The 25286-nt window shown below is 36.2% G+C and overlaps 1 protein-coding gene across 4 annotated transcripts in view; it reads left to right on the forward strand.

The window, feature by feature from the left end:
• Positions 1–25286, forward strand: part of HERPUD2 (HERPUD family member 2) — a 43905-nt gene that overhangs the window by 13627 nt on the left and 4992 nt on the right. For 2 of the 4 annotated variants that reach the window (XM_032642885.1, XM_032642886.1), the window contains exons 3-6: positions 9651–9728; positions 12511–12624; positions 16327–16481; positions 24921–25043. In XM_032642885.1, coding sequence (XP_032498776.1) covers positions 9651–9728; positions 12511–12624; positions 16327–16481; positions 24921–25043 — 470 coding nt within the window. Of the gene's footprint in view, positions 1–3654; positions 3871–8552; positions 8682–9650; positions 9729–12510; positions 12625–16326; positions 16482–24920; positions 25044–25286 lie in introns of those variants that run through there. The other 2 variants (XM_032642888.1, XM_032642887.1) reach the window with 2 other exon arrangements.

Consider the following 25286-nt stretch of genomic DNA (forward strand, 5'->3'; position numbering starts at 1 on the left):
AAATGCCATTGCTAATTTGATAGGGATTGCATTGAATCTGTAGATTGCTTTGGGTAGTAGAGTCATTTTCACAATATTGATTCTTCCAGTCCAAGAACATGGTATATCTCTCCATCTGTATCATCTTTCATTTCTTTCATCAGTGTCTTATAGTTTTCTACATATAGGTCTTTTGTCTCCTTAGGTAGGTTTATTCCTAGGTATTTTATTCTTTTTGTTGCAGTGGTAAATGGGAGTGTATCCTTAATTTCTCTTTCAGATTTTTTATCATTAGTGTATAGAAATGCAAGAGATTTCTGTGCATTAATTTTGTATCCTGCAACTTTACCAGATTCATTGATCAGCTCTAGTAGTTTTCTGGTGGCATCTTTAGGATTCTCTATGTATAGTATCATGTCATCTGCAAACACTGACAGTTTTTCTTCTTTTCCAATTTGTATTCCTTTTATTTCTTTTTCTTATCTGATTGCCGTGGCTAGGACTTCCAAAACTATGTTGAATAAGTGGCAAGAGTGGACATCCTTGTCTTTTTCCTGATCTTAGAGGAAATGCTTTCAGTTTTTCACCATTGAGAATGATGTTGGCAGTGGGTTGGTCGTATATGGCCTTTATTATGTTGAGGTAGGTTCCCTCTATGCCCACTTTCTGGAGAGTTTTTATCATAAATGGGTGTTGAATTTTGTCAAAAGCTTTTTCTGTATCCATTGAGATGATCATATGGTTTTTCTTCTTCATTTTGTTAATATGGTATATCACATTGATTGATTTGCATAAATTGAAGAATCCTTGCATCCCTGGCACAAATCCTACTTGATCATGGTGTATGATCTTTTTAATATGTGTTGAATTCTGTTTGCTAGTATTTTGTTGAGGATTTTTGATTCTATATTCATCAGTGATATTGGTCTGTAATTTTCTTTTTTGTAGTATCTTTGTCTGGTTTTGGTATCAGGGTGATAGTGACCTCGTAGAATGAGTTTGGGAGTGTTCTTTCCTTTGCAATTTTTTGGAAGAGTTTGAGAAGGATGGGTGTTAACTCTTCTCTAAATGTTTGATAGAATTCACCTGTGAAGCCATCTGGTCCTGGACTTTTGTTTGTTGGAAGATTTTTAATCACAGTTTCAATTTCATTACTTGTGATCGGTCTGTTCATGTTTTCTATTTCTTCCTGGTTCAGTCTGGGAAGGTTATACCTTTCTAGGAATTTGTTCATTTCTTCCAGGTTGTCCATTTTATTGGCATAGAGTTGCTTGTGGTTGTCTCTTGTCATGCTTTGTATTTCTGCAGTGTCCATTGTAACTCTTCCTTTTTCATTTCTAATTTTATTGATTTGAGTCCTCTCCCTCTTTTTCTTGATGAGACTGTCTAAAGGTTTATCAATTTTGTTTATCTACTCAAAGAACCAGCTTCTAGTTTTATTGATCTTTGATCTTTGCTATTGTTTGTTTCTATTTCATTTATTTCTGCTCTGATCTTTATGATTTCTTTCCTTCTACTAACTGTGGGTTTTGTTTGTTCTTTCTCTAGTTCCTTTTGGTGTAAGGTTAGATTGTTTATTTGAGATTTTTCTTGTTTCTTGAGGTAGGCTTGTTGCTCTAAACTTCCCTCTTACAACTGCTTTTGCTGCATCCCATAGGTTTTGGATTGTCATGTTTTCATTGTCCTTTGTCTCTAGGTATTTTTTGGTTTCCTCTTTGATTTCTTCAGTGATTTCTTGGTTATTTAGTAACGTACTGTTTAGCCTCTACGTGTTTGTGTTTTTTACGTTTTTTTCTCCTGTAATTGATGTCTAATCTCATAGCGTGTGGTCGGTAAAGATGCTTGATATGATTTCAGTTTTCTTAAATTTACCGAGGCTTGATTTGTGACCCAAGATGTGTTCTATCTTGGAGAATGCTCCATGTGCACTTGAGAAGAAAGTGTAATCTGTTGTGTTTTGATGGAATGTCCTATAAATATCAATTAAATCTGTCTGGTCTGTTGTGTCATTTAAAGCTTGTGTTTTCTTAGTAATTTTCAGTTTCACTGATCTGTTCATTGGTTTTAAGTGAGGTGTTAAAAGTCCCCCACTATTATTGTGTTACTGTCGATTTCCTCTTTTATAGCTGTTAGCAGTTGCCTTATGTATTGCGGTGCTCCTGTGTTGGGTGCATATATAATTGTTATATCTTCTTGGATTGATCCCTTGATCATTATATAGTGTCCTTCCTTGTCTCTTGTAACATTCTTTTTTCTAAAGTCTATTTTACCTGATAGGAGTATTGGCACTCCAGCTTTCTTTTGATTTCCATTTGCATGGAATATCTTTTTCCATCCCCTCACTTTCAGTCTGTATGTGTCCCTAGGTCTGAAGTTGGTCTCTTGTAGACAGCTTATATGTGGGTCTTGTTTTTGTATCCATTCAGCAAGACTGTGTCTTTTGGTTGGAGGATTTAATCCATTCACATTTAAGGTAATTATCGACATGTATGTTCCTGTTACCATTTTCTTAATTGTTATGGGTTTGTTTTTGTAGGTTGTTTTCTTCTCTTATGTTTCCCACTTAGAGAAGTTCCTTTAGCATTTGTTGTAGAGCTGGTTTGGTGGTGCTGAATTCTCTTAGCTTTTGCTTGTCAGTAAAGCTGTTGATTTCTCTGTTGACTGAATGAGATCCTTGCCGGTATTGTATTGTTGGTTGTAGTTTCTTCCCTTTCATCACTTTAAATATATTGTGCCACTCCCTTCTGGCTTGTAGAGTTTCTGCTGAGAAATAAGCTGTTAACCTTATGGGAGTTCCCTTGTATGTTGTCATTTTTCCCTTGTTGCTTTCAGTAATTTTTCTTTGCCTTTAATTTTTGTGAGTTTGATTACTGTGTGTCTCAGCGTGTTTCTCCTTGGGTTTATCCTGCCTGGGACTCTCTGTGTTTCCTGAATTTGGCTGGCTATTTCCATTCCCATGTTAGGGAAGTTTTCAACTATAATCTCTTCAGATATTTTATCGCGTCCTTTCTCTTTCTCTTCTCCTTCTGGGACCCCTCTAATGTGAATGTTCTTGCGTTTAATGTAGTCCCAGAGGTCTCGTAGGCTTTCTTCATTTCTTTTGTCTTTATTCTGTTCCATGGCAGTGAATTCCACCATTCTGTCTTGAAGGTCACTCATCCGTTCTTCTGCCTCAGTTATTCTGCTATTGATTCCTTCGAGTGTATTTTTCATTTCAGTTATTGTATTGTTCATCTCTGTTTGTTTGTTCTTTAATTCTTCTAGGTCTTTGTTAAACATTTCTTGCATCTTCTGGTCTTTGCCTCCATTCTTTTCCTGAGGTCCTGGATCATCTTCACTATCATTACTCTGAATTCTTTTTCTGGAAGGTTGCCTATCTCCACTTCATTTAGTTGTTTTTCTGGGGTTTTGTCTTGTTCCTTCATCTTGTTCCTTCATCATTGGTACAAAGTCCTCTTCCTTTTCATTTTGTTTATCTTTCTGTGCATGTGGTTTTGCTTCCACAGGCTGCAGAATTGTAGTTCTTCTTCCTGCTGTCTGTCCTCTGGTGTCTGAGGCTATCTAAGAGGCTTATGCAAGCTTCCTGATGGGAGGGACTGGTGGTGGGTAGAGGTGATTGTTGCTTTGGTGGGCAGAGGTCAGTAAAACTTGTCTGTAAAGACAAGTAAAACTTGTCTGCTGATGGGTGGGGCTGGGTTCCCTCCCTGTTGGTTGTTTGGCTTGAGGCGACCCAGCCCTGGAGCCTACCTGGCTCTTTGGTGGGGCTAATGGCAGACTCTGGGAGGACTCACGCCAAGGAGTACTTCCTAGAACTTCTGCTGCCCATGTCCTTGTCTTCACGGCGAGCCACAGCCACCCCCACCTCCGCAGGAGACCCTCCTACACTAGCAGGTAGGTCTGGTTCTGTCTCCTCTGGGGTCACTGCTCCTTCCCCTGGGTCCCGATGCACACACTATTTTGTGTGTGCCCTCTAAGAGTGGAGTCTCTGTTTCCCCCAGTCCTGTTAAGTCCTGCAATCAAATCCTTCTAGCCTTCAAAGTCTGATTCTGTAGGAATTCCTACCCCCGTTGCCGGACCCCCAGCTTCGGCAGCCTGACATGGGACTCAGAACCTTCACTCCAGTGGGTGGACTTCTGTGTTTTAAGTGTTCTCCAGTTTGTGAGTCACCCACCCAGCAGTCACGGGGTTTGATTTTATTGTGATTGCGCCCTTCCTACCATCTCATTGTGGCTTCTCCTTTGTCTTTGGATGTGGGGTGTCTTTTTTGGTGAGTTCCAGTGTCTTCCTGTGGATGATTGTTCAGCAGTTGGTTGTGATTCTGGTGCTCTCGTAAGAGGGAGTGAGCGCACGTCCTTCTACTCTGCCATCTTGAACCAATCTCCAACATCTTTAATTTTCGGTTTTTATCTTGATGTAAAAATTATCAATATAAATAACAGGATGATTACTTTGTAGCTGACTCTCATGAGATTTAGTACCTGCATTTTAAAACTAAGTGATCGTACTAAATATGTCTAATTTGTATGGTTAAGTTTTTCAAGCATGGGCTTCTGGAATCTGTGGGGTTGCTGACTGATGGTGATCTGTATTGTTTCTGTGAAAAAAAATTTGTTTTAAACTTACCTACTAAATAATTATGGGAGTAAACTGTCTAAGTTGATTGCCATTGTACTTATATATATTTGTCAATAGTCCAAAATAATGAGTGTTATAGCATATTTTTATGCCCCATGTTGTTTAAAAGTGATACTTGTGATAAAGTACATGATTAATTCCATTACCATTACAGTTTAATAGTAAAATGGAGATTACCTATGTAGAAAGCAGGTAATATATATAGATTTCTTACATTTTGAAGCAGTAGTTGGTAAATACTTCTTTCATCTTAGCACCCAATACGTCCTTTCACTAAAAATCTGAAGGTAAGTAACTTATGTTTTGGACATGGACTTCTTCTTACCAATGTCAAATTACTTTTCTCTCTGTTTAGAGAAGCTAAAATTAATTAAAAGCTTTCCTTTTGTTATTTATAAATGTCATTTTAAACTGATTTTTGAAAGCTCTTCAAACATGGATTAGGGCTTGCTTTTTTAGTCATTAAAACTGATAGTTATTGCAACTTTAACCAAACCTATTTAGTAGTGTCCTAATCATGTTCTTATACATAATGAAGATAGTCTGCTATTAGTCATACAACTTATCAATACTTTCACATAATCTCTCATTAGATCCTCAGGAAACAGCATGATGTAAGAGAAGCAGGTATTAGAGATTAGTATCACATGCTAATTGAATGTTTACTAGGTGTTCTGCCCTGTTCTTAGAGGTTTGTGTGCATTTTCAGTGTTGTGAAAATTCAACCCTGTGAAATAGGTACTATTATTGCCCTCATTTTTCAGTTAAGAAAACTGAGACACAGACAGGTGGTAGTGGGAGCATGTACAAGTTTCTCAACATTTCTTCACCTATCTGCCATATTCTTCTCTAAGTCCAACTCCTTCACATGAGATTCTACCCCTTAATAGCTACTCAAGGACATTGCTCTTGAAATTCTCTATTTTTGTCTCCTGCATCCGCAGTTGTTCCTTTCTACTGGATTATTCCTGTTGGCATACAAACATGTTTTTTTCTCTTTTTAAAAAAACAAAAACATGAAACAGTAAAACAAACAAGACCCTCTTTGATTCCACTTCCCTTCTAGCTGTTGCTTTATTTCTTTCCTGTCTTTAGTGCACAACTTCTTATAAATTATGAATATTCACTGTATCTGTACTCCTCTCTTGTTCTCTTGAATCCATTCCAGTTAAGTTTTTACCCTACTCTTCCACCAAGATTGCTTTTATGAAGATCACCAGGGAGCTCCATGTTCCAGGATATAGTGGGGGAATAGAGAAATAAGTAGAATAGTATGAAACAAGGACACAATGATTAATAACAAAAGCCTGGAAACACTCAAATATCCATATTGTAAACTTTAGTATTTCTGTGTAATGGAGCATTATGCATCTGTCAAAAAGAATGGGGAAGACATCTTTATACTGCTAAGGAGTAATCTCCAGGATACAGTAAGTGAGAAAACAAGGTACAAAGGAGTATCTTGTACTATCTTTTATGTGAGAAAAGAAGGGAAATACAAGTGTATTTGTATTCAGGTTTGTTATGTTGTTAAAAAATGACGGAAGGGTAATTCAGAATTATAGAGAAAGAGGGTAGGGACAGAAGCTAAACACCTTGTTCTATAATTTTTACTTTGTTTCCATGTGTGTTATATATAATTTTAAAAAGTTAAATAGAAAAAAATTCCTAAATGGTAACAAAACAATTTAACAATGTCAGGATGGTGACAAAACTGTAAGAAGAATTATTACAAGTAATTTCAAAACTGTATTTTGACTGCATATCCCTAATGGTATATATCTAAGGATGGAAAAAAGTGACAAGAAATCTTAAACCTCATCCAATATTGTTATTATTATTTGAGATTATACATAGTAGGATAAAGCATATAAATACTTTTGCTAATGGCATACGTTTGTTAATATCATTAGCACGAAAGATTTTCAGGGTGATAAAGATACAAATAAAAAACCATATACTGGGCTTCCCTGGTGGCGCAGTGGTTAAGAGTCCGCCTGCCGATGCAGGGGACACAGGTTTGTGCCCCGGTCCGGGAAGATCCCACATGCCGCAGAGCGGCTGGGCCTGTGAGCCATGGCCGCTGAGCCTGCGCGTCCGGAGCCTGTGCTCCGCAACGGGAGAGGCCACAACAGTGAGAAGCCCACCTACCGAAAAAAAAAAAAAAAAAAAAAAAACCATATACTGTTTAATTAAAATTGGAAATATGAATATATACTCAGGGTTTAAGTTTCTTTTTCTCAAAAATACATATTTTCTTGCTCTCCTCAATGAAGAATCTTAGAAATAATAGCAAGTAACAATAAGCACTCTTAGACCCCAGATTTTGTCTCTAGATGCCATTTCCCATTAAAAGGAATCAAGGCCCCTGGAACAGTGGCTGATTCCAGGCCTGGGGAAAGAAATGTGGAAGATGAATCTGGTGTGCCCGGAAGCAAGGAAGCTCTTAGAGGTCATGTCAAAGTGACACAGGATCCAACCTGAAGGGACTCCTACTGGCCAAAGATGGTGCAATTTGAGGATTAACAAAAACAACCAGGTGGCAGTACATTGAAAAACATAAAATTCCACAAGCTCACAATGATACTTAAACCAAAACTTTTTGGTCACTTCTGGAGGTTGCTTGGGCACTCATTTTGAAAACTGATAAAGGGAATAAATTGAGCATTTTTGCTGTCTTTCTTGTGTAATCTAGGTAAGCAAATGGTCGATGAGGTAAAGTTCTTTTAGAAGAAGCACAGCTAATACAGAAAGAATTAGAGAATTAGAAAATATTTTCTACGCCTAATGAAATAATGGATCTAGGCAGTTGGATCTAGGTTGTTAATAAGGTGAATGTTTGATGGCAGACTTTATAAGGGATGAATTTGGCTGACAACATTTGAACCCACTGATCAAACTTAACATGACTAAAAGTAAGTCACTCAATCCAGTGTGCTAATAATATGACGCAACAGGAAGTTCTCTTGTCAAACAAAAAAGAACCTGAATTTAATCAACCCTCTAGATCTAACTTCATTATACAGAGAGTACAGGACATGCTGTACAATACCAGGAGGACATAGTCACCCAAATCCAGATTGCAACATGTTTTCTTCAACAAATAGCTAAGGAAAAATTTTAAAGAAGTGGAAGCTGTTAAAAAATTACAAGAGACATAAAAGCCCCATCCCATGTGTGAACCTTGTTTGTATTCTGATTTAGACAAACCATTCCTAAAAAGACATTTTTGAGCAAGTGGGAAAAATTGAGCTGTGCTGGATATCACATTATAAGGAATTAATATTTATTTTGTTGAATGTGGTAATATTGTGGGTAGTTGGGAAAAAAACTGTTACAGATACATTCTGTTTTTTACAGGCAAAAAGAAATATGTGGTATTTGCTTTAAAACTCTCTTCCTTGCCAAAAACAAAATGGGGGTAGGTGGGTAAATGAAACAGGAACAGCAGAATGTTGATAATTGTTGGAGCTGGATATTTGGGAATTCTTGAAGATGGTAAGGGGTTTCATTTTATTCTCTCCACTTTATGTATGTTTGAGAAGTTTCAAAGTAAAGTAAAAAAAATTCGTAAGGAAAGAACTGATAATTTTTATACAGAATTACATGACATAGAAGTATCTATTAAATGTTTGGGCTGGTGAAAGAATGATAGTTTATGATGACTGTAGTATTTATCAAAGAAACTTCTTTAGGTTGCAGCTGAAGTAATAAGTATATTTTGGAAACTTACAAAGCATTACATAATTCATTTGTCCAGGGATTAAGTCAGTCATTATCTACTTAGCATTTAACTTATGTTATATAATTTACTGTTTGTGCTCCACTCAATATTTATATGTACTGATTGAAGTTTCAAGACTTGGGATATGTATTTTTAAAAAAATCCTTTGTTGTATTTGGTTGTTAATATAAGAATTTTTATATGTGCATTTTAGGAATGGTACACTCAAAAATACTTCCAGGGGAAGCTAAATTATGCCTAAAAGCTAAGTATCTTGGAAGGACAACTATATCTTCCCTTGATCTTTGGTACCTAAGGACCCCTGAATCACAGATATTACTCAGTATGACTCTTTCTACTATGGTTATTTTTAATGTAAGACTTTTTTTTAGTAGCCATGTTGCATATGTAGGCTGTTTGAAGATTGTTATAGTTATTGCTTGGATTTGGCATGTTTAGTAATTGTTGATATAGCTAATATTTAACTGTTTTAATAGAATTCAAGGAACATTTGCCTGTTTCTCAGTTATGAAATAGGAGGTCTTATGGGGACTCTACATAAATGCTTTTATTTTAAATACTTAATACTTATAGTGTGAGCACTTAGCAGATTTACTTTAAGTACAAAATAAGGCAGAGATAACCAGAACATATTTCCTATTTTGGGTTGCATATGGAGATGGCACTTGAATCTCCATGCCCTTGAGTTGATTTTTCTTTAGTCTTGTGTTTTTGAAAAATGTACGAAGGTATTCATGAGAATGGCAGGAATAATAAAAACAAGAATAGTTACCTAAAGCTGTAACTAAATCCAAACGGCTTTGGAATTAAAACCAATAAATTGTCCTGCATGATGTTAGTAAAGAATAAAATAAATCTTATGTTTACTTTTGATTAAAAATACTGACAAACAATGCAAAGTAACACTGGTGACCTTGGGATTTTATCCCATTGTTGACTGTTAATAGAAAGTCAGCCACCTTCTCATTTATAATCTTGAAGGTTTTTAATGACAGTCACACATGGATTGCATTATGGCTGAAAAGACGAACTTCCAATTTACCTTTTTTCCTCGTTTTAAAAATAATTTGGTAATTATCTGTATTATATCTACAGTAGATATGCTACCATATGCTGAACTTTTAATGTCTTAAGTGGAATTTGGAAAAACAAAATTCTTAAATTATTTCAGTTTTCTGCATATTTGTGCCTAAAGGGAGTTTTACTTTACCCATTGTAAGGCATCTTATTCCCAACCTTCAATTTGTATAATTAGAAAAAGTTGAATTCTTTTCTTTGTCCCATTTCTTAGTTGACAAAGGATCAGAGGTTGGTGTATTCTGGCAGACTGCTTCCCGATCACCTGCAGCTGAAAGACATTCTCAGAAAAGTAAGCTTTTCTACCACTATTTGATACCAGATACTCAGAGTGCTAGAGGAGATATGTTCTGAAGTTTTATTGATATCCAACCAGTTTAGTTTTTAGTTACTTAAGATCAACTCTTTTGGGTTTAGGTAACAGTTTTGTATATCCATCTGATAGCTAAATCTAAAATAGGATTATATATTTGTGTTCAGGGATTTGTTATCTTGGGTAAGAAAGCAGTACTGAGTTATCGGTAAACTGTGCAGGAGTAGAGTGCTCAAGTAGTGGTGAAGGATTTTCATTGATAATAGTCTCCTCTCTTAAATACCCTTTTGACCAAACTATGTTTTAATACAAGTTAACTTCGGTTAGGAGTTTAATTTCAGGACAGAAAATAGAATGAAGCCCAATTGGTCCATCAGTTAGCAAACTTTGAATGCTGGTACTCAGAGTTAAATATATTTGAATATAGTTTTTTTGACAGATTGAATGCTAGTTATTTTAATGGCAGCTTTTTAGCTCCTGTTTATTTGTGGAATTTATACTTTTAGAACTTTTCAAATGTTTGAGATTCTTTTTGCTTGTGAGTGTAGCAGAATTGAATATATAGCTGTTAATGTTTTGCTTTAGATCTTTGACCTAACTCAGTGTTTTCTGGATATCCCTAATCTCTCTATCCTCTCCTGTATGTTTATTGATCACCTGTGGGAAACTTTAAAAAATCTTACACTGGTGTGTTCCTTCTGTTAGATAGTTGACATTTTAGTTTTGTGTGACTTCTTGCTGTCATTTTCATCATGTAGTTTCAGGTTGCCAAAGTGGTTTAATAACCTCTCTGTCTCCTTCGCTCTCTTTCCCTCTCAAAAATAGTGGAATCTGCAGCAGATTCACTCCCCCCCTTTCTTTTCTTAATAGACTTTTTTTTTTTTTTTTTTGTGGTTCGCGGGCCTCTCACTGTTGCGGCCTCTCCTGTTGCGGAGCACAGGCTCCGGATGCACAGGCTCAGCGGCCATGGCTCACGGGCCTAGCCGCTCCGCGGCATGTGGGATCCTCCTGGACTGGGGCACGAGCCCGTGTCTCCTGCATCGGCAGGCAGACTCTCAACCACTGCACCACCAGGGAAGCCCCTAGACTTTGTTTTTTAGAGTAGTTTTAGGTTCACAGCAAAATTGAGCAGAGGGTATAGAGATTTCCCATATACCTCCTGCCTCCACACATACACAGCTACCCCCACTAAGAACATCCACGTCAGAGTGGTATAGTAGTTACAGTTGATGCCTACATTGACATCATTATCACCCCAAACCCATAGTTTCCATTAGGGTTCACTCTTGGTGGTGTACATTCTGTAGATTTTAACAAATGTAAAAATGACCTGTATCCACCATTATAGTATTGTACAGAATATTTCACTACCCCCCAAATCCTCTGTGCTTCACCTTTTCATTCTTTCCCTGTTTTTATCCTTAAAAACCTTTTTGCTATATGCTCTTTGAAATATATATTTATTATTTTACCCAAGTATAGCTAGAGGCTGCACATGCATACATTTAAAAAGGCTTTTGCTGCCAGAAATCATTTCCAACCAGAAGACTTAAAAGAAGAATGCCTCAGGACTTCCCTGGTGGTCCAGTGGTTAAGACTCTGCGCTTCCACTGCAGGGGGGCACGGGTTTGATCCCTGGTCTGGGAACTAAGATCCCACATGCTTTTTTTCTTTTTTTTAAATTTTGGCTGCACCATGCTGCATGTGGGATCTTAGTTCCCCAACCAGGGATTGAACGCATGCCCCCTGCATTGGAAGGTGGAGTCTTAACCACTGGACTGCCGGGGAAGTCCCTTTTCTTTCTTTTTTAAAATTGCTGAGCCATCCTTTGTTCTTCTCTGCCCCCCTTTATTCTCTTTCCTTTCTCCATCTTATTTACTTGCTTTATGCCTAACTATAAATATACTCATGAAATCGCTAAGCTAAAATGCCAATTCTAATCATTTTTAGAACATTTTCCTTCAGTCGTAGTTGTAGATTTATGGCAACACATTTGGAATATTTACAGAATATAGTTCAAATATATGCTTTATGTCTGTGCATAAGTGTTATAGATAAAAACAGTTTTTGACTTAAAAAAAACACTATTGCTAAAACTAAGACAAATGAGATTATAGTGAAGTTACTTGAGTTTCTTTATCGCTGTAAGGTCTCAAATAATGAAAACATTTCACTACTCAAAGTTTGTAGGCCTAAACTTCAGTGTGACTATCACAGTTCTGATATTAACATGCTAGATTTTTTTTTTTTTTTTTTTTTTCGGTACTTGGGCCTCTCGCTGTTGTGGCCTCTCCCGTTGTGGAGCACAGGCTCCAGACGCGCAGGCTCAGCGGCCACGGCTCACGGGCCCAGTCACTCCGTGGCATGTGGGATCTTCCCGGACCGGGGCACAAACCCGTGTCCCCTGCATCGGCAGGCGGACTCTCAACCACTGCGCCACCAGGGAAGCCCTAGATGTTTTTATATTGAAATAATAGATAGTGCTGACACAACTTTACAGCAGTGTTTGCTTCAAAACAGCTTGGTATACAAAATAATCATTTTTTTCATATAGCAATTCCTGAGTATTGAGACCATTTTCTAAGCATGGACAAAATATTGAATTCACAAGGGTCCTAATGACAGCAATTTATTACTAATAAAATGGCTGTGGTAGGAAGGAACTTAAGTTCTGAATTAAGTATTTCTGCTTAGCTACTGACATTTTTGAGCTGTGTATTTTCCAGTACTACTCTTTAAATGTAATCTTCTTTAATTTTAGCAAGATGAGTATCATATGGTTCATCTAGTATGTACTTCGCGGACTCCTCCCAGTTCTCCAAAATCCAGCACCAGTAGAGAAAGTCATGAAGCATTGACATCCAGCAGCAATTCTGTGAGTTATTTTAGGCAGAGTAAATGTTGAAGTTTTCTGATTATCCTTTTTTGCCTTTAAAAACTAAGTGGAAAACAGAACAATTCGCTCTTGTGGGTTGTGAGACTGTGTTTTGAACAGCTCAAGTTAAGCATTTAAACTTCATTTTTAGAGACCCAATACACAGTGTTATCCCCTGAAGCCTGTTCCCCATGAGTTATAATTTGCTATATGGCAGGTCAGTAATAGATCCAATCTTCAGGGGTTTAATTACTGAAATACTCAAAAAACAATTATGATATGGTTATATAATATAAACTCTAGGGCGAGTATTTCAGAAATATTTAAAGTATTTGATATAGTATATTTAATCAAGGTAGATTAAATTATTTAAACTTTAAGTTTGCTAAATCTTCTTGGTAGATTGCTTAGTCAAGAACTTTGTTTTTTAAAATAATTGCATTTGAGCCTATATTCCAACTGTGGGAGGAATAATTACTTAACCTACTCAGTTCTTTCAGACTTGAGTATTCATTTCTCCCTTCTTATTTTTCCATCTGCTTAAAACTGTTTTGGAAATTTTAAAAACTAGTTGAACTTTTCAACTTAGATATTGTCTACAAGTTTTAGAGACACCGTCTCAAATCTTTTATATTAAATTATTTTTGGTTTCCCGTAAAAGCTTTATGTGACACTTTTGGAGGTGAAAGAAAAGGACTGGATGAGTGGAAGCTTGCTTAAAACTTCCTGGGCAGGGAACTTTTGTACTGCTAAGTGTACTTTCCTTCTTGCCAAGAATCTAGCCAAAACTTTAAGGAGGGGATGAATGGCAGGGGTGATATAGATACTGCCAGTTAACTGCTTCTTTAAGAAACTAGATCTTCTAGTTGCTGTATTTAATTAGCATAGCCTCAATGGTATTTTCTAGTACCAGCCATGGGAGTTTAGCTTACATTAAATTGAGATATGTTTTGTCAATTAACCTAAGGGTCTTTCTATGTTTCCTACCTTGCATAAGAAGGGACAAAACCCTGGCATTGGCATAGAGTTCTGTGTATAGTCTTTGGACACAGTTGTGTTGCTCCTGTTTTTGTTGACAAAGAACCTTCTCACTTTTCTAGTGGTTCCTCGTTCATGATTTCATGTCATTAGTATATATATTCAGTTTTTTTAAGGTGTGTTATAAAAATCTAAAAAGTATCAAAGGAGAATTAAGTTGAATTCCTCTTAATTTTTTATGGCAGATAAATTTCAGTGGGACTTGAAAATGTCTTAAAAATCTGTTCATGAAAGAGTTATCCAATAAGGCCAGAAGTAATTAGTTCTAGAGAAATTAGGCTGTGCTGCCAAATGGCTAGGCCTTTCTTCTATTAATTTTTTAATGAACACCATATTTTGATGGTCCCTTTAACAAGAAATCATGCCAAAAAAGAACACTTTCCAGGTCATGTGCCTAACAATCAGGCTCCCTAGTAAGGTTTCTGGTGTCTGTGTGGTGTGGAATAACATCTTAAAGCTTTTGTTAGTTTTGCAAAAGACCAGTGTGTCCTTGGGCCCTTTCACATGGCAGGACTAAGGAAGGTAGAGAGGCAAAAAGACATGCTGTAAATAGGAAGGCAGTACAGGTAAATGCAATTTTAGTGAACTTGGAAGGATGTTGAAATTATTTTGTACCCAGCTTTTTAAAGTGGGGAATTTATATAAAATGTAATTGTGTTTTAAATTTACATAAAACACTTGACAAACTATTTTCAAGCAGTAGCAAATTGAGGTGGTCTTCAAGAGATTATATTGTTTGAGGTTATTGAATCTGTGAGTTACTGACATCACTGAAGCATGAGAATTTTATTTTATTTTATTTTATTTATTTATTTTTTTTTAACATCTTTATTGGGGTATAATTGCTTTACAATGGTGTGTTAGTTTCTGCTTTATAACAAAGTGAATCAGCTATACATATACATATGTTCCCATATGTCTTCCCTCTTGCGTCTCCCTCCCTCCCACTCTCCCCATCCCACCCTTCCAGGCTGTCACAAAGCACCGAGCTAATATCCCTGTGCCTTGCGGCTGCTTCCCCCCAGCTATCTACCTTACTACGTTTGTTAGTGTGTATATGTCCATGACTCTCTCTCGCCCTGTCAAAACTCACCCCTCCCCCTCCCCATACCCTCAAGTCCGTTCTCCAGTAGGTCTGCGTCTTTATTCCTATCTTACCCCTAGGTTCTTCATGACATTTTTTTTCCCTTAAATTCCATATATATGTGTTAGCATACGGTATTTGTCTTTTTCTTTCTGACTTACTTCACTCTGTATGACAGACTCTAGGTCTATCCATCTCATTACAAATAGCTCAATTTCATTTCTTTTTAAGGCTGAGTAATATTCCATTGTGTATATGTGCCACATCTTCTTTATCCATTCATCCGATGATGGGCGCTTAGGTTGTTTCCATGTCCTGGCTATTGTAAATAGAGCTGCAATGAACATTTTGGTACATGACTCTTTTTGAATTTTGGTTTTCTCAGGGTATATGCCAAGTAGTGGGATTGCTGGGTCATATGGTAATTCTATTTGTAGTTTTTTAAGGAACCTCCATACTGTTCTCCACAGTGGCTGAACCAATTCACATTCCCACCAGCAGTGCAAGAGTGTCCCCTTTTCTCCACACCCTCTCCAGCATTTATTGTTTCTAGAGTTTTTGATGATGGCCATTCTGACTGGTGTGAGATGATATCTCATTGTAGTTTTGATTTGCATTTCTCTAATGATTAATGATGTTGAGCATTCTTTCATGTGTTTGTTGGCATTCTGTATATCTTCTTTGGAGAAATGTCTATTTAGGTCTTCTGCCCATTTTTGGATGGGGTTGTTTGTTTTTTTGTTATTGAGCTGCATGAGCTGCTTGTAAATTTTGGAGATTAATCCTTTGTCAGTTGCTTCATTTGCAAATGTTTTCTCCCATTCTGAGGGTTGTCTTTTGGTCTTGGTTATGGTTTCCTTTGCTGTGCAAAAGCTTTGAAGTTTCATTAGGTCCCATTTGTTTATTTTAGCATGAGAATTTTAAAATCCTGTTTGGTATCTTGTTCATGTTGTAAAAAAACAATATTTGTTGGTAGTATCTATAAACTAATAGAATTTTACAACTGAAAGAAATCTTGAAAATCTAGTTCAATCTCATTTTTTATAGGAAAGCTGAGACTCAGGGGTTAAGTGAATTTTAAGGTTATGTTCCTTGTTAATGTCAGAGATAACACAAAATTCTAGCATGTTCCTCAATATTTTAAACGAGTATACTACTAATAGCATGTTATACAGTAGCTGTTATACAGTAGTAGTTCATAGTAACTGTTAAGTGACACAGTTATTAGTACCATTTATTAAACACTTCCTATGTGTTAAGCATCATGAAGAGAGCTTTGTATGAATTTAATTTTCACAAATTTTGTGTGCTATTTTTTTGTATATAATTACTACTCAGCCCTTTATAGTTGAGAAATGGACTAATGTGTAATTAAGTGATTTTGATTTTCTAAACTCTTCAGTCTCTTAAGAATTAAAATATCTACCTATTAAGCTGGGCACAGGAGTCAAATTAGTAAATTTCTGAAATTCACTCTTTGCAGAGGGATTTCATAAGTACATTTTTAGCAATGTGTCTATAATATTGTGATTGTAATGAATTAAATCTCCTTGAAAAAATAATTACATTTTTGTTTGTAGAGTTCAGATCTGTCAGGATCATCAACTCCATCATCCAGTCAAGAAACCTTGTCTTTAGCTACCAGTTCGTCCTCAGAAGGATTGAGGCAACGAACCCTTCCACAAGCACAAACCGACCCAGCACAGAGTCATCAGTTCCCATATGTAATGCAAGGGTGAGTGAAACTGATAGCTATGGGCCTCTTAAAAATCTGTGACTCCAGACTTTCATGGTAGCCCCCTTCAGTAATCAAAGTATGTTTGAAATTTACTCATATACCTAATTATATGTTTTGAGAATTAGAGGGTTAGGTGGAGCAGTGTTTTGTTTTGTTTTGTTTTGTTTTGTTTTTTGCTGTCTCACACGGTTTGTGGGATTTTAGTTCACTGATCAGGAACTAAACCCCGGGCCCTCTGCAGTGAGAGCATGGAGTCCTAACCACTGGACCGCCAGGGAATTCCCAGGAGCAGTGCTTTTTTTTTTTTTTTTTTTTTAAGTGAATGGTGTTTTGTTTTTTTTAATTTATTTATTTTATTTTTGGCTGTGCTGGGTCTTTGTTGCTGCACGTGGGCTTTTCTCTAGTTTAGGCGAGCGGGTGCTACTCTTCGTTGCAGTGCATGGGCTTCTTATTGCAGTGGCTTCTTTTGTTGTGGAGCATGGACTCTAGGTGTGAGGGCTCAGTAGTTGTGGCCTGCAGGCTCTAGAGTGCAGGCTTAGTAGATGTAGCGCACGGGCTTAGTTGTTCTGTGGCATGTGGGATCTTCCCGGACTCGGGCTCAAACCCATGTCCCCTGCATTGGCAGGCAGATTCTTAACCACTGCGCCACCAGGGAAGCCCAGGAGCAGTGCTTTTGAAAGCTGGTTGTACATTAGAATTGTCTAGGGCAGTACTTTTCAGTCTTTAATGTTTGTGCTAATCACCTGGAGATCTTATTAAGATGCTGGTTCTGATTCAGTAGGTCTTATGGGGCCTGAGATTCTGTATTTCCAGCAAGCTCCCCTGTGATGCTGATGCTTCTGATGCTTAGAACATACTTTGAATAACAAGGATCTAGGTAACTAAAATTTTTGTTTTTACTCAGTCTCACTATAGGTCTATGCAAATTAGTCTTCTGGGGAGCAGATGGGTGAATAAGAGTGTTCTTGGAAGAGTATAGGGCCCAATAATATGCTTTTAAAAACTTCCACTGGTGTTTATGATCAGCCAGGTAACAACTGAGGTAGAATAAAACTGTGATGTATTATGAAGGTATGCTAACCATTGCATGTTATCCAGAGTCTTTCTTGGAGGAGTTTACTCAAGACGCTTGCTATGGCTACCTTATATTTAGCAATTACAGCAGGCCTCTTTGGTTAGGCTGTTCCAGGGGGGAATGCAGTCGACAGCCACAGCATATCTTTCAGACAGCTCAGAAAGGAGGATCTTGGAGAGTACAGTTTAGACCTGGGTTATGTCTGAAACCAGAGTACTTTTGAAGTAAAGGAAACATGAATAATAGGTAGTGATAGTTGTTTTGTGTTGCATATCATGCTGTGGGACCGCAGTGTGTGACAGTGCTCCAGATCCATGATGGTGAGGCTGGAAATAAGGAAATGGCTAGGACTCCTCAGAATGGTAGTAAGTGATATAACCAAGGAGTAGCCACTGATTGTTATGCCAAACAGGATGTAATAACATACAGGTACTTTCTACTTAGAACTTTAAGCTTAATTCAATTCTTAATGCAGAAAAACAAAGCGGAGTATATAGCAAAATATTTAAAAGACTCATCTGTCTCATATTCTTGAGTTTTTCTTCTAAAAATAAGTGTTTAGATGAGGCTGATTGTAGACTTTTATGAAGCATCCTATGAAACTATCAATATTTTTGTTTTCAGAAAATGATTATTACAAACCAAAATTTAGTTATTTATAAAAAACAGTGTTGTCACGGTTTACATTATAGAATAATGGCTTAAAATACTTTCTATCTTATGACAGTGATTCCTTTCCTGTCTTTTTTGCAGAGTAAGACAGTTCAGTTCCTCTTAATTTATACAGAGTGATTTTACCAATATTTTACCAAATACGGTGGTAGTGATAGAAAGTGAGAAAATTATGGATATAATAAACCTGGAAGAATATGCAATGACATGTTAATAATAGTTATCTCTGCACAATAAGATTTTTAACTCTTTCTCATACTTAACAGTGAATATATCTTGTAATAAACAAAACAAAGTATGTAAAGTTGCGTATCTTCAGAATAAGACCATGGTTATCTTGGGAAAAGATTAATAATTTCTTTAGGCTGTTGAGAAAATCAACAAACTTTGGAGACAAAGGCATTTAGCTCTTAGAAGTATATAAAACAGATTAGAAAAATCTGAAATAGTGTTTATTTTGCTAAAAATGAGTATTAAGATGATAAGCAATAAAATCCTTAAAGATTTGAGCTTCACTTAGGGAATCTATTACTAGATGAATAATGTTTTAAATCAGGAGGGCAGTATAGCTTAGTGGATGTACAGATTCAGGAGCCAGCCTGCCTTGGTTTGAATCCTGGCCCTAACCACTGACTAACTTGGGCAAGTCTCTTCTCTACTTTGTTTCAGTTTGCTCATGATCTGGAGATAACGGTACTTATCATACAGGATTTCTGTGTGGCTTAAGAGTTCATGTATGTAAAGTGTTTACTGATGTGTTAGCAGTTATTTATAAATTCATTCATATTTATAAATGAATGTTGTACATTCATTCAGCAAACAGATTTATAGTCATCTGTGAGTCTGATACACTGAACATTTGAACGAATGCCAGTGCTAGGTGCTGGAAAATGAATCTATATTTGGAAAGAGCACTTTGTGATTTACAAAACAATTTAAGTGAAAGTTCAGTAAATAGGTTATTCAGTTCAACAATGAACGTGATTTAATTTCATCTTATAGTTGTAATTTTTTACTAATGAAGACTTTACATCTGTCCTTAAGTAAATTTTATTGAACATAGCCTTAGCCTTAAATGTACAAGAGCAGTAATTTAGTGACCTTGAAGAACTCACCAACAAAATATAATCTCTGCACACCTTTTTTAGACTTCAGTACAGCTTATGTTTAACTAGTCACATGTGTTTTCCACCATGTAGGTTAGTACTCTCAATCTTTAGTGAACTTGTTAAAATTGCTAAATTGTGATCCCTACTCCCTGAGTTTTTGAATCACTAGGTTTAGGGTAGTGCTTAGGAATCTGCCAACTTAACAGCATTCTGGGAACCTCACTTTTTAAGAAGCTGTAATGCAGGTGATAATTTGCCCATCAAGATCTTGAGGAAACATGAGAAGACCAAACAGTACATGTATATCACCACATTGGCTATCCATTTATAATGGCACATTTATAAATCTTGACTGACTGTTTTGGACTCAGTGTGCTGTGCTGTCATATTTATTTAACTCCAAAAACTGCTGACTGGTTTATAGAATACCCACTGTTTTGTACACTCAATTTCCTCCCCCGAAATAGTAACAACCTTGTTTTATAATTACTAAAACTGAAAACCTACTCATTGTACCCTTCTGTGTTATCCGATTTTTTAATAGTAAAAATCGCTTATAACCCACCACCCAGAAATAACTGTTGCTAACATTTTTGTAGTTTCCTTCCAAATAATTTTCTAAGTATGCTTTTTAAATAGAAATACCATACTATTTTATTTTATAAACCTTTTAAAAAAGCATAGTGTAGCCTGGACATAGTTCCAGATCAAATATAAATCTACAACATTTAAAGTCTGTATTAGCAGTAAGTTTAGCCAAGGAGGTGAAAGAGCCATGCACTGAAAAGTATAAGACAATGATGAAAGAAATTGAAGACACAAATAAATGGAAAGATATTCCATGCTCATGGATTAGAAGAATTAGTGTTGTTAAAATGTCCATACTACTCAAAGCAATCTGTAGATTCAGTCAATCCCTATCATTATTCCAAATGATATTTTTCACAGAAATAAAAACAAACAATCCTAAAGTTTGTGTGGAACCACAAAAGACCTCAAATAGCCAAAGCAATCTTGAGAAAGAAGAGCAAAGCTAAAGGCATCACACTTCCTGATTTCAAACTATACTATAAAGTAACAGTAATTAAAACAATATGGTATTGGCATAAAAACAGACACATAGATCAATGGAACAGAATAGAGAACCCAGAAATAAACCCATACATATATAGTCAATTAATTTATGACAAAGGAGGCAATAATATATAATGAGGAAAAGACAGTCTCTTCAATAAATGGTGTTGGGAAAACTGAACAGCCACATGCAAAAGAATGAATCTAGGCTACTGTTTTATACCATACTTAAAAATTAACTCAAAATGGGAATTCCTTGGCAGTCCAGTGGTTAGGACTCCGTGCTTTCACTGCCGAGAGCACAGGTTCAATCCCTGGTCGGGGAACTAAGATCCTGCAAGCTGTGGGGCATGGCCAAAAAAAAAAAAAAGTTACCTCAAAATGAATTTGACTTGAATGTAAGACTTGAGATGCTTCTAAGAGCTTGACCAGGTCCTCACAGTAAATACCAGAGAGGAATTCCTTCGTGTTTCTAGCAAGCAGAGGAGAAAAGAAAATGATTTTGAAATAACGCCAGACCATTCTGTTCTTCTTAACAAGGTCTGCCCTCAGGAGAAACGATTTTACCAGAACATCACATGCTAGGGTTTATCAGAGCCTAACCTACTTGGTGCTTCTCAGTATTCCTTCCCCTTAGGTGGACAGGATGGGCGGACGGGATTAGAGTTGAGTGTTTCCCTTCCCCCAAGTATGGTTCTTTTTTGTCTTTAGAATTTATCCTATTGCAGTTAAAATACTATGTTTTGAAGTCAGTAGAATAAATCTTCTCTGTGTGATGTGCTGCAGACTTGATACACGAGTTCATTTGTTTCCATATCTTTGAAATTTTTTTATGTCTTGTTATTTTTTCTTTTTGATTTAGCTTTTTTCTTAATTGCATAAAACATTTCTATGGTTCCAGCCTCAAATCTATAAAACAAGATACATTAAGAGCCCTGCTTTCGTTTTATTCCCTTTTCCTGTTCTCTCTCTCCCCATAATATAATACGTAACTACTTTTATGACTTTTTGGTTTTGGTTTATCCTTCCACTGTTTCATAGTGAAAATTTAAGAAAGTGTGTATACACACACGTACACACAATGTGTATACACACATATAAATATATCCTTTTCATTCTAACATGAAAGATAGCATATTATACATATTCTGCACCTTGCTTTTTAACAAAATATCACATAACAGAATATACAGGAGGTCATTCTGTGGGAGGATATGGAGATTTTCATTCCTTTTTACATCTGCACACCAATTCACTGACTGCATAAATTGTGAAATCCACTCTCCTATTGATGAATATTTGAGTTATTTTCCATCTTTACTTTTACAAATAGTGTTGTAATGAATAGCTTTGTGCATATATCATTTCAGATTTTTGCCATTTATATTTAGGATAGACTCCTAGAAGTAGAAGTAGGTCAAAGTAGATAGATCAGAGAATAAATGCCTTCATAGGACTGGAATTAAAAACAGGTGACGTAAGCATGCTGATAAGTGCTATGATAAGGTTTTCTCTTTTCAATCATGAGCTACTGTCCTTGTTTTCAGTTTCTCTCTGTTATTAGGGGAAAGGAGGCCGGGAGTGGGAGTAGGCTGAGTGTGTGGTTCCTAAGAGGGATGAGTACGTACAAAGGCTTAAAAGGGCAGACATGTGAAAATTTTTTCCATATTTCATATTTCTTTAAGCTAATTCTCAGGATCAGAATTACTTGGGCAGTTGAGTATAAGTGAACATTTTTAAAGGTATTTAATTTTATGAAATTGTTTTTTAAAGCCTTATTCCAATTTATCCTCCTGGCGATGAAAGAGTTGGGTTTCACTTGTACCCCTTGCCAACACTGGATATTGGCAGATAAAAAATCCCTATCTTTATTTTATTTGCATTTATTTGGTGTCCTAATGATTATTTCAATTTCTATGAGTTCTTTATATAGAAAAGATACTAACTAATATTTATTGTAAACGTTTTTTTCTAAGCTCAGTATCTTTAAATTTTATGTTGTCAAATACGTTATCTTTTTTGTGCTTTCTTCTATTGTTTATAAGTTAGGAAAGTCTTCCTCCTTCCATAGTTTTGGTAAATAGTCAATTCTAATTGCATCTAGATTTTCTATGGTTTAACTCAATACTTTATTTTAGTCTACTTGAAACTCATTTGAATATGGAATGAGGTGAACCTTTAAACTCCCTTCCCCCAACCACCAATTTGGTCATCACTTTTCCCAGCTCCAAATAATAATTCTCTATTGTGTTATTTAATGATGCATCCTCTAGAATATATTAAATTCTTATGTAATATGTTTCACTACTCTATTATTATGTGCTTTAACAGTAACTTTATAATTTCATATCAAATAAACTCTTTTTTCTTGTTTTCTGTAGAGTACCAAATATATAACATCTTGTCTGAAGGATAATTAACACAATGGAAAATTGTAGTATACCAACCTGGGCCTGGAATGTACCTTAGCAATTATACAGTCCAGTAGTTTTTAACTTATTGGTGAGAAAGGGAAGAAGCATATGGGAATCATCTAGGGGAATTTATTAATTTATTTTCTTGACAACATAGTTTCAGTGATCACATTTATGTTTTTGGCTGCAGGAAGGTGAGGTGGGAAGCTATAGTAATTTTTTCTAAGTGATTGTTAGTGGCCTTTTCTTCCCTTGACCTTTAAAAACAGTGACAAAGTCCAGCCTTCACATTTAACAGTTGAAGTAATGGACTTGTGTGAGGTTATATTTCCTCTTAGTGGTAGAGATCGGTTGAGTTCTACTTTTAGGGGGATGAGTTTTTTCTTAGTTGGAAATACTAAGAAAATTTAAATATATACCTAGATACTGACTAATATTATGGCTAATACTTGATTTAGATAGTTTTCATTTTGCTCAGATGCATCAGTTCACTGGGGGAAATGCTAACAGCATTTATACAAATGCCAAAACATTTATATAAATGTTTTATAATACGTCTCTGCTCCAGTGGTATGGCTTTCTCTCCAGATTTGATCACTAATTGATATCTTTTTAAATGTATAGGTGGGGTAAGGTTCTTTTCCTCTTCTTATACAGGACTTGTTTATCAAGAGCTGGGAGGAACTCTCATGGAGGATTCTCTGCTTTTCCTTCTTCATTCAGTATGTAGGAAAGCTTGGGAAGTAGTGGGGAGGGCTGCATTCAGGAGGCAGGAGGATCTTCTGAGGATGGGAGCCACTGTATGGCTCCTATTATTCCTCCAAGGAAGAGGAAATATCAGGTTACATGCAGGAGAGTTGATGCCTTAATCTAGCACCAAGTTGCCTTTAGTACAGTTTGTTGATAAGTCTTAGCCTCCCAAGCTCTTCTAAATTAGGTTTCTATAATCAAATTTTACTAATTGTATGTTAACAGTCTTTAGAATATAAAATTAAAGTTCATGAATTTGTTAATTATTCTTGTCTCACTCTGGATAGATCAAACTAATATTAGCTAAGATAAAATTCAAGTAATAGGAAGAAAAGGAGAATTACAAAATTCACAAATTCTGCAGTTACTTATATGTTTATCCCTGTAGTTGTCTTGAGGTATGCGAATTTCTGCAAACCTCACATTACACACTTTGAAGTCATATTCAGAGTTAGTGGTAGGGGAGAGTAAAAATAAAAATAGCTAACATTTACTGAGTACAGACTAGCAACCCTGTGAGGAAGATTCTATTATTAGCCCCATTTTAGAGATGAGAAAACTGAGGCATAGAAAAGTTAAATGTGGGCTTCCCTGGTGGCACAGTGGTTGAGGGTCCGTCTGCCGATGCAGGGGACACGGGTTTGTGCCCCAGTCCGGGAAGATCCCACATGCCGCAGAGCGGCTGGGACCGTGAGCCATGGCCGCTGAGCCTGTGCTCCACAACTGGAGAGGCCACAACAGTGAGAGGCCCGCGTACCACAAAAAAAAAAAAAAGAAAAGTTAAATGTGACCACCCACAAATTTTACTGAATTAATAGAATTTTAATCTACTTTAGGAATGCATGTATAAATATGTCTGCTAATCTTGGTTATTTAACTAAAAAATATTTTACAGATTTTAATAATGTTCATTTTTTATTTTACAGTTGATAGGTGCTATGTTTTAAATAATATTTTATAACTAATGTAAAATATCCTTTTGCTAATTCCCCCAAGTTTAGGGTTTTTGGTTCTCAAGAAGAATGTACTAAAAATGTAATGAAAGTATTTTTTGACTTCTGTGCTGAAATGAGAAGATAGCAGATGTTTAATCTGGCCGCACATTTGCTGTATTTTTCCATTAAAATTGGGCTGTGATGTTACTTGTTCTGTATACTTGGGGTCAGGGTCATCTTACATAAGCTATAATGTCTTACTTGAGGAATGCTGAAAATAAGTATTTTTCATTAAGATTTAATACGTTTGTCAATGGATTACTTGTAGTTCAGAAATAAAAATGTAGAGAAATGCTTTCAACTTCTTCTGGAGCATTAAAAGACATTTCTTTATTATTCGATTTTAGAAATGTAGACAACCAGCTTCCTGGGCAGGCTGTTCCGGCTGGATTCCCAGTGTATCCCGCTTTCAGCCCACTGCAGATGCTATGGTGGCAACAGATGTATGCGCATCAGTATTATATGCAATAGTAAGTTAATTTGAGTTTATCTTTTTACTCATTGTGTTATTTGCTTTATTTTCTTTTTGATTCTAAGTAAGTTGATTTGGGATTTCATTTACTGATGTGTTTCATTGGTTTTTAAAAATTATTTTAAAGTATTTGGCTAAAGGAAAAAGGGTTCACATCTTGTTCACATCAACTAAACCTATTCTCTGCTTCTCTGTCTCTCCCCTAATTATATTTAGCAGTATTCAGGTGCTTTCTTTAATA

The sequence above is a fragment of the Phocoena sinus genome, chromosome 9 (assembly GCF_008692025.1).
Source record: "Phocoena sinus isolate mPhoSin1 chromosome 9, mPhoSin1.pri, whole genome shotgun sequence".
NCBI lineage: Eukaryota > Metazoa > Chordata > Mammalia > Artiodactyla > Phocoenidae > Phocoena > Phocoena sinus.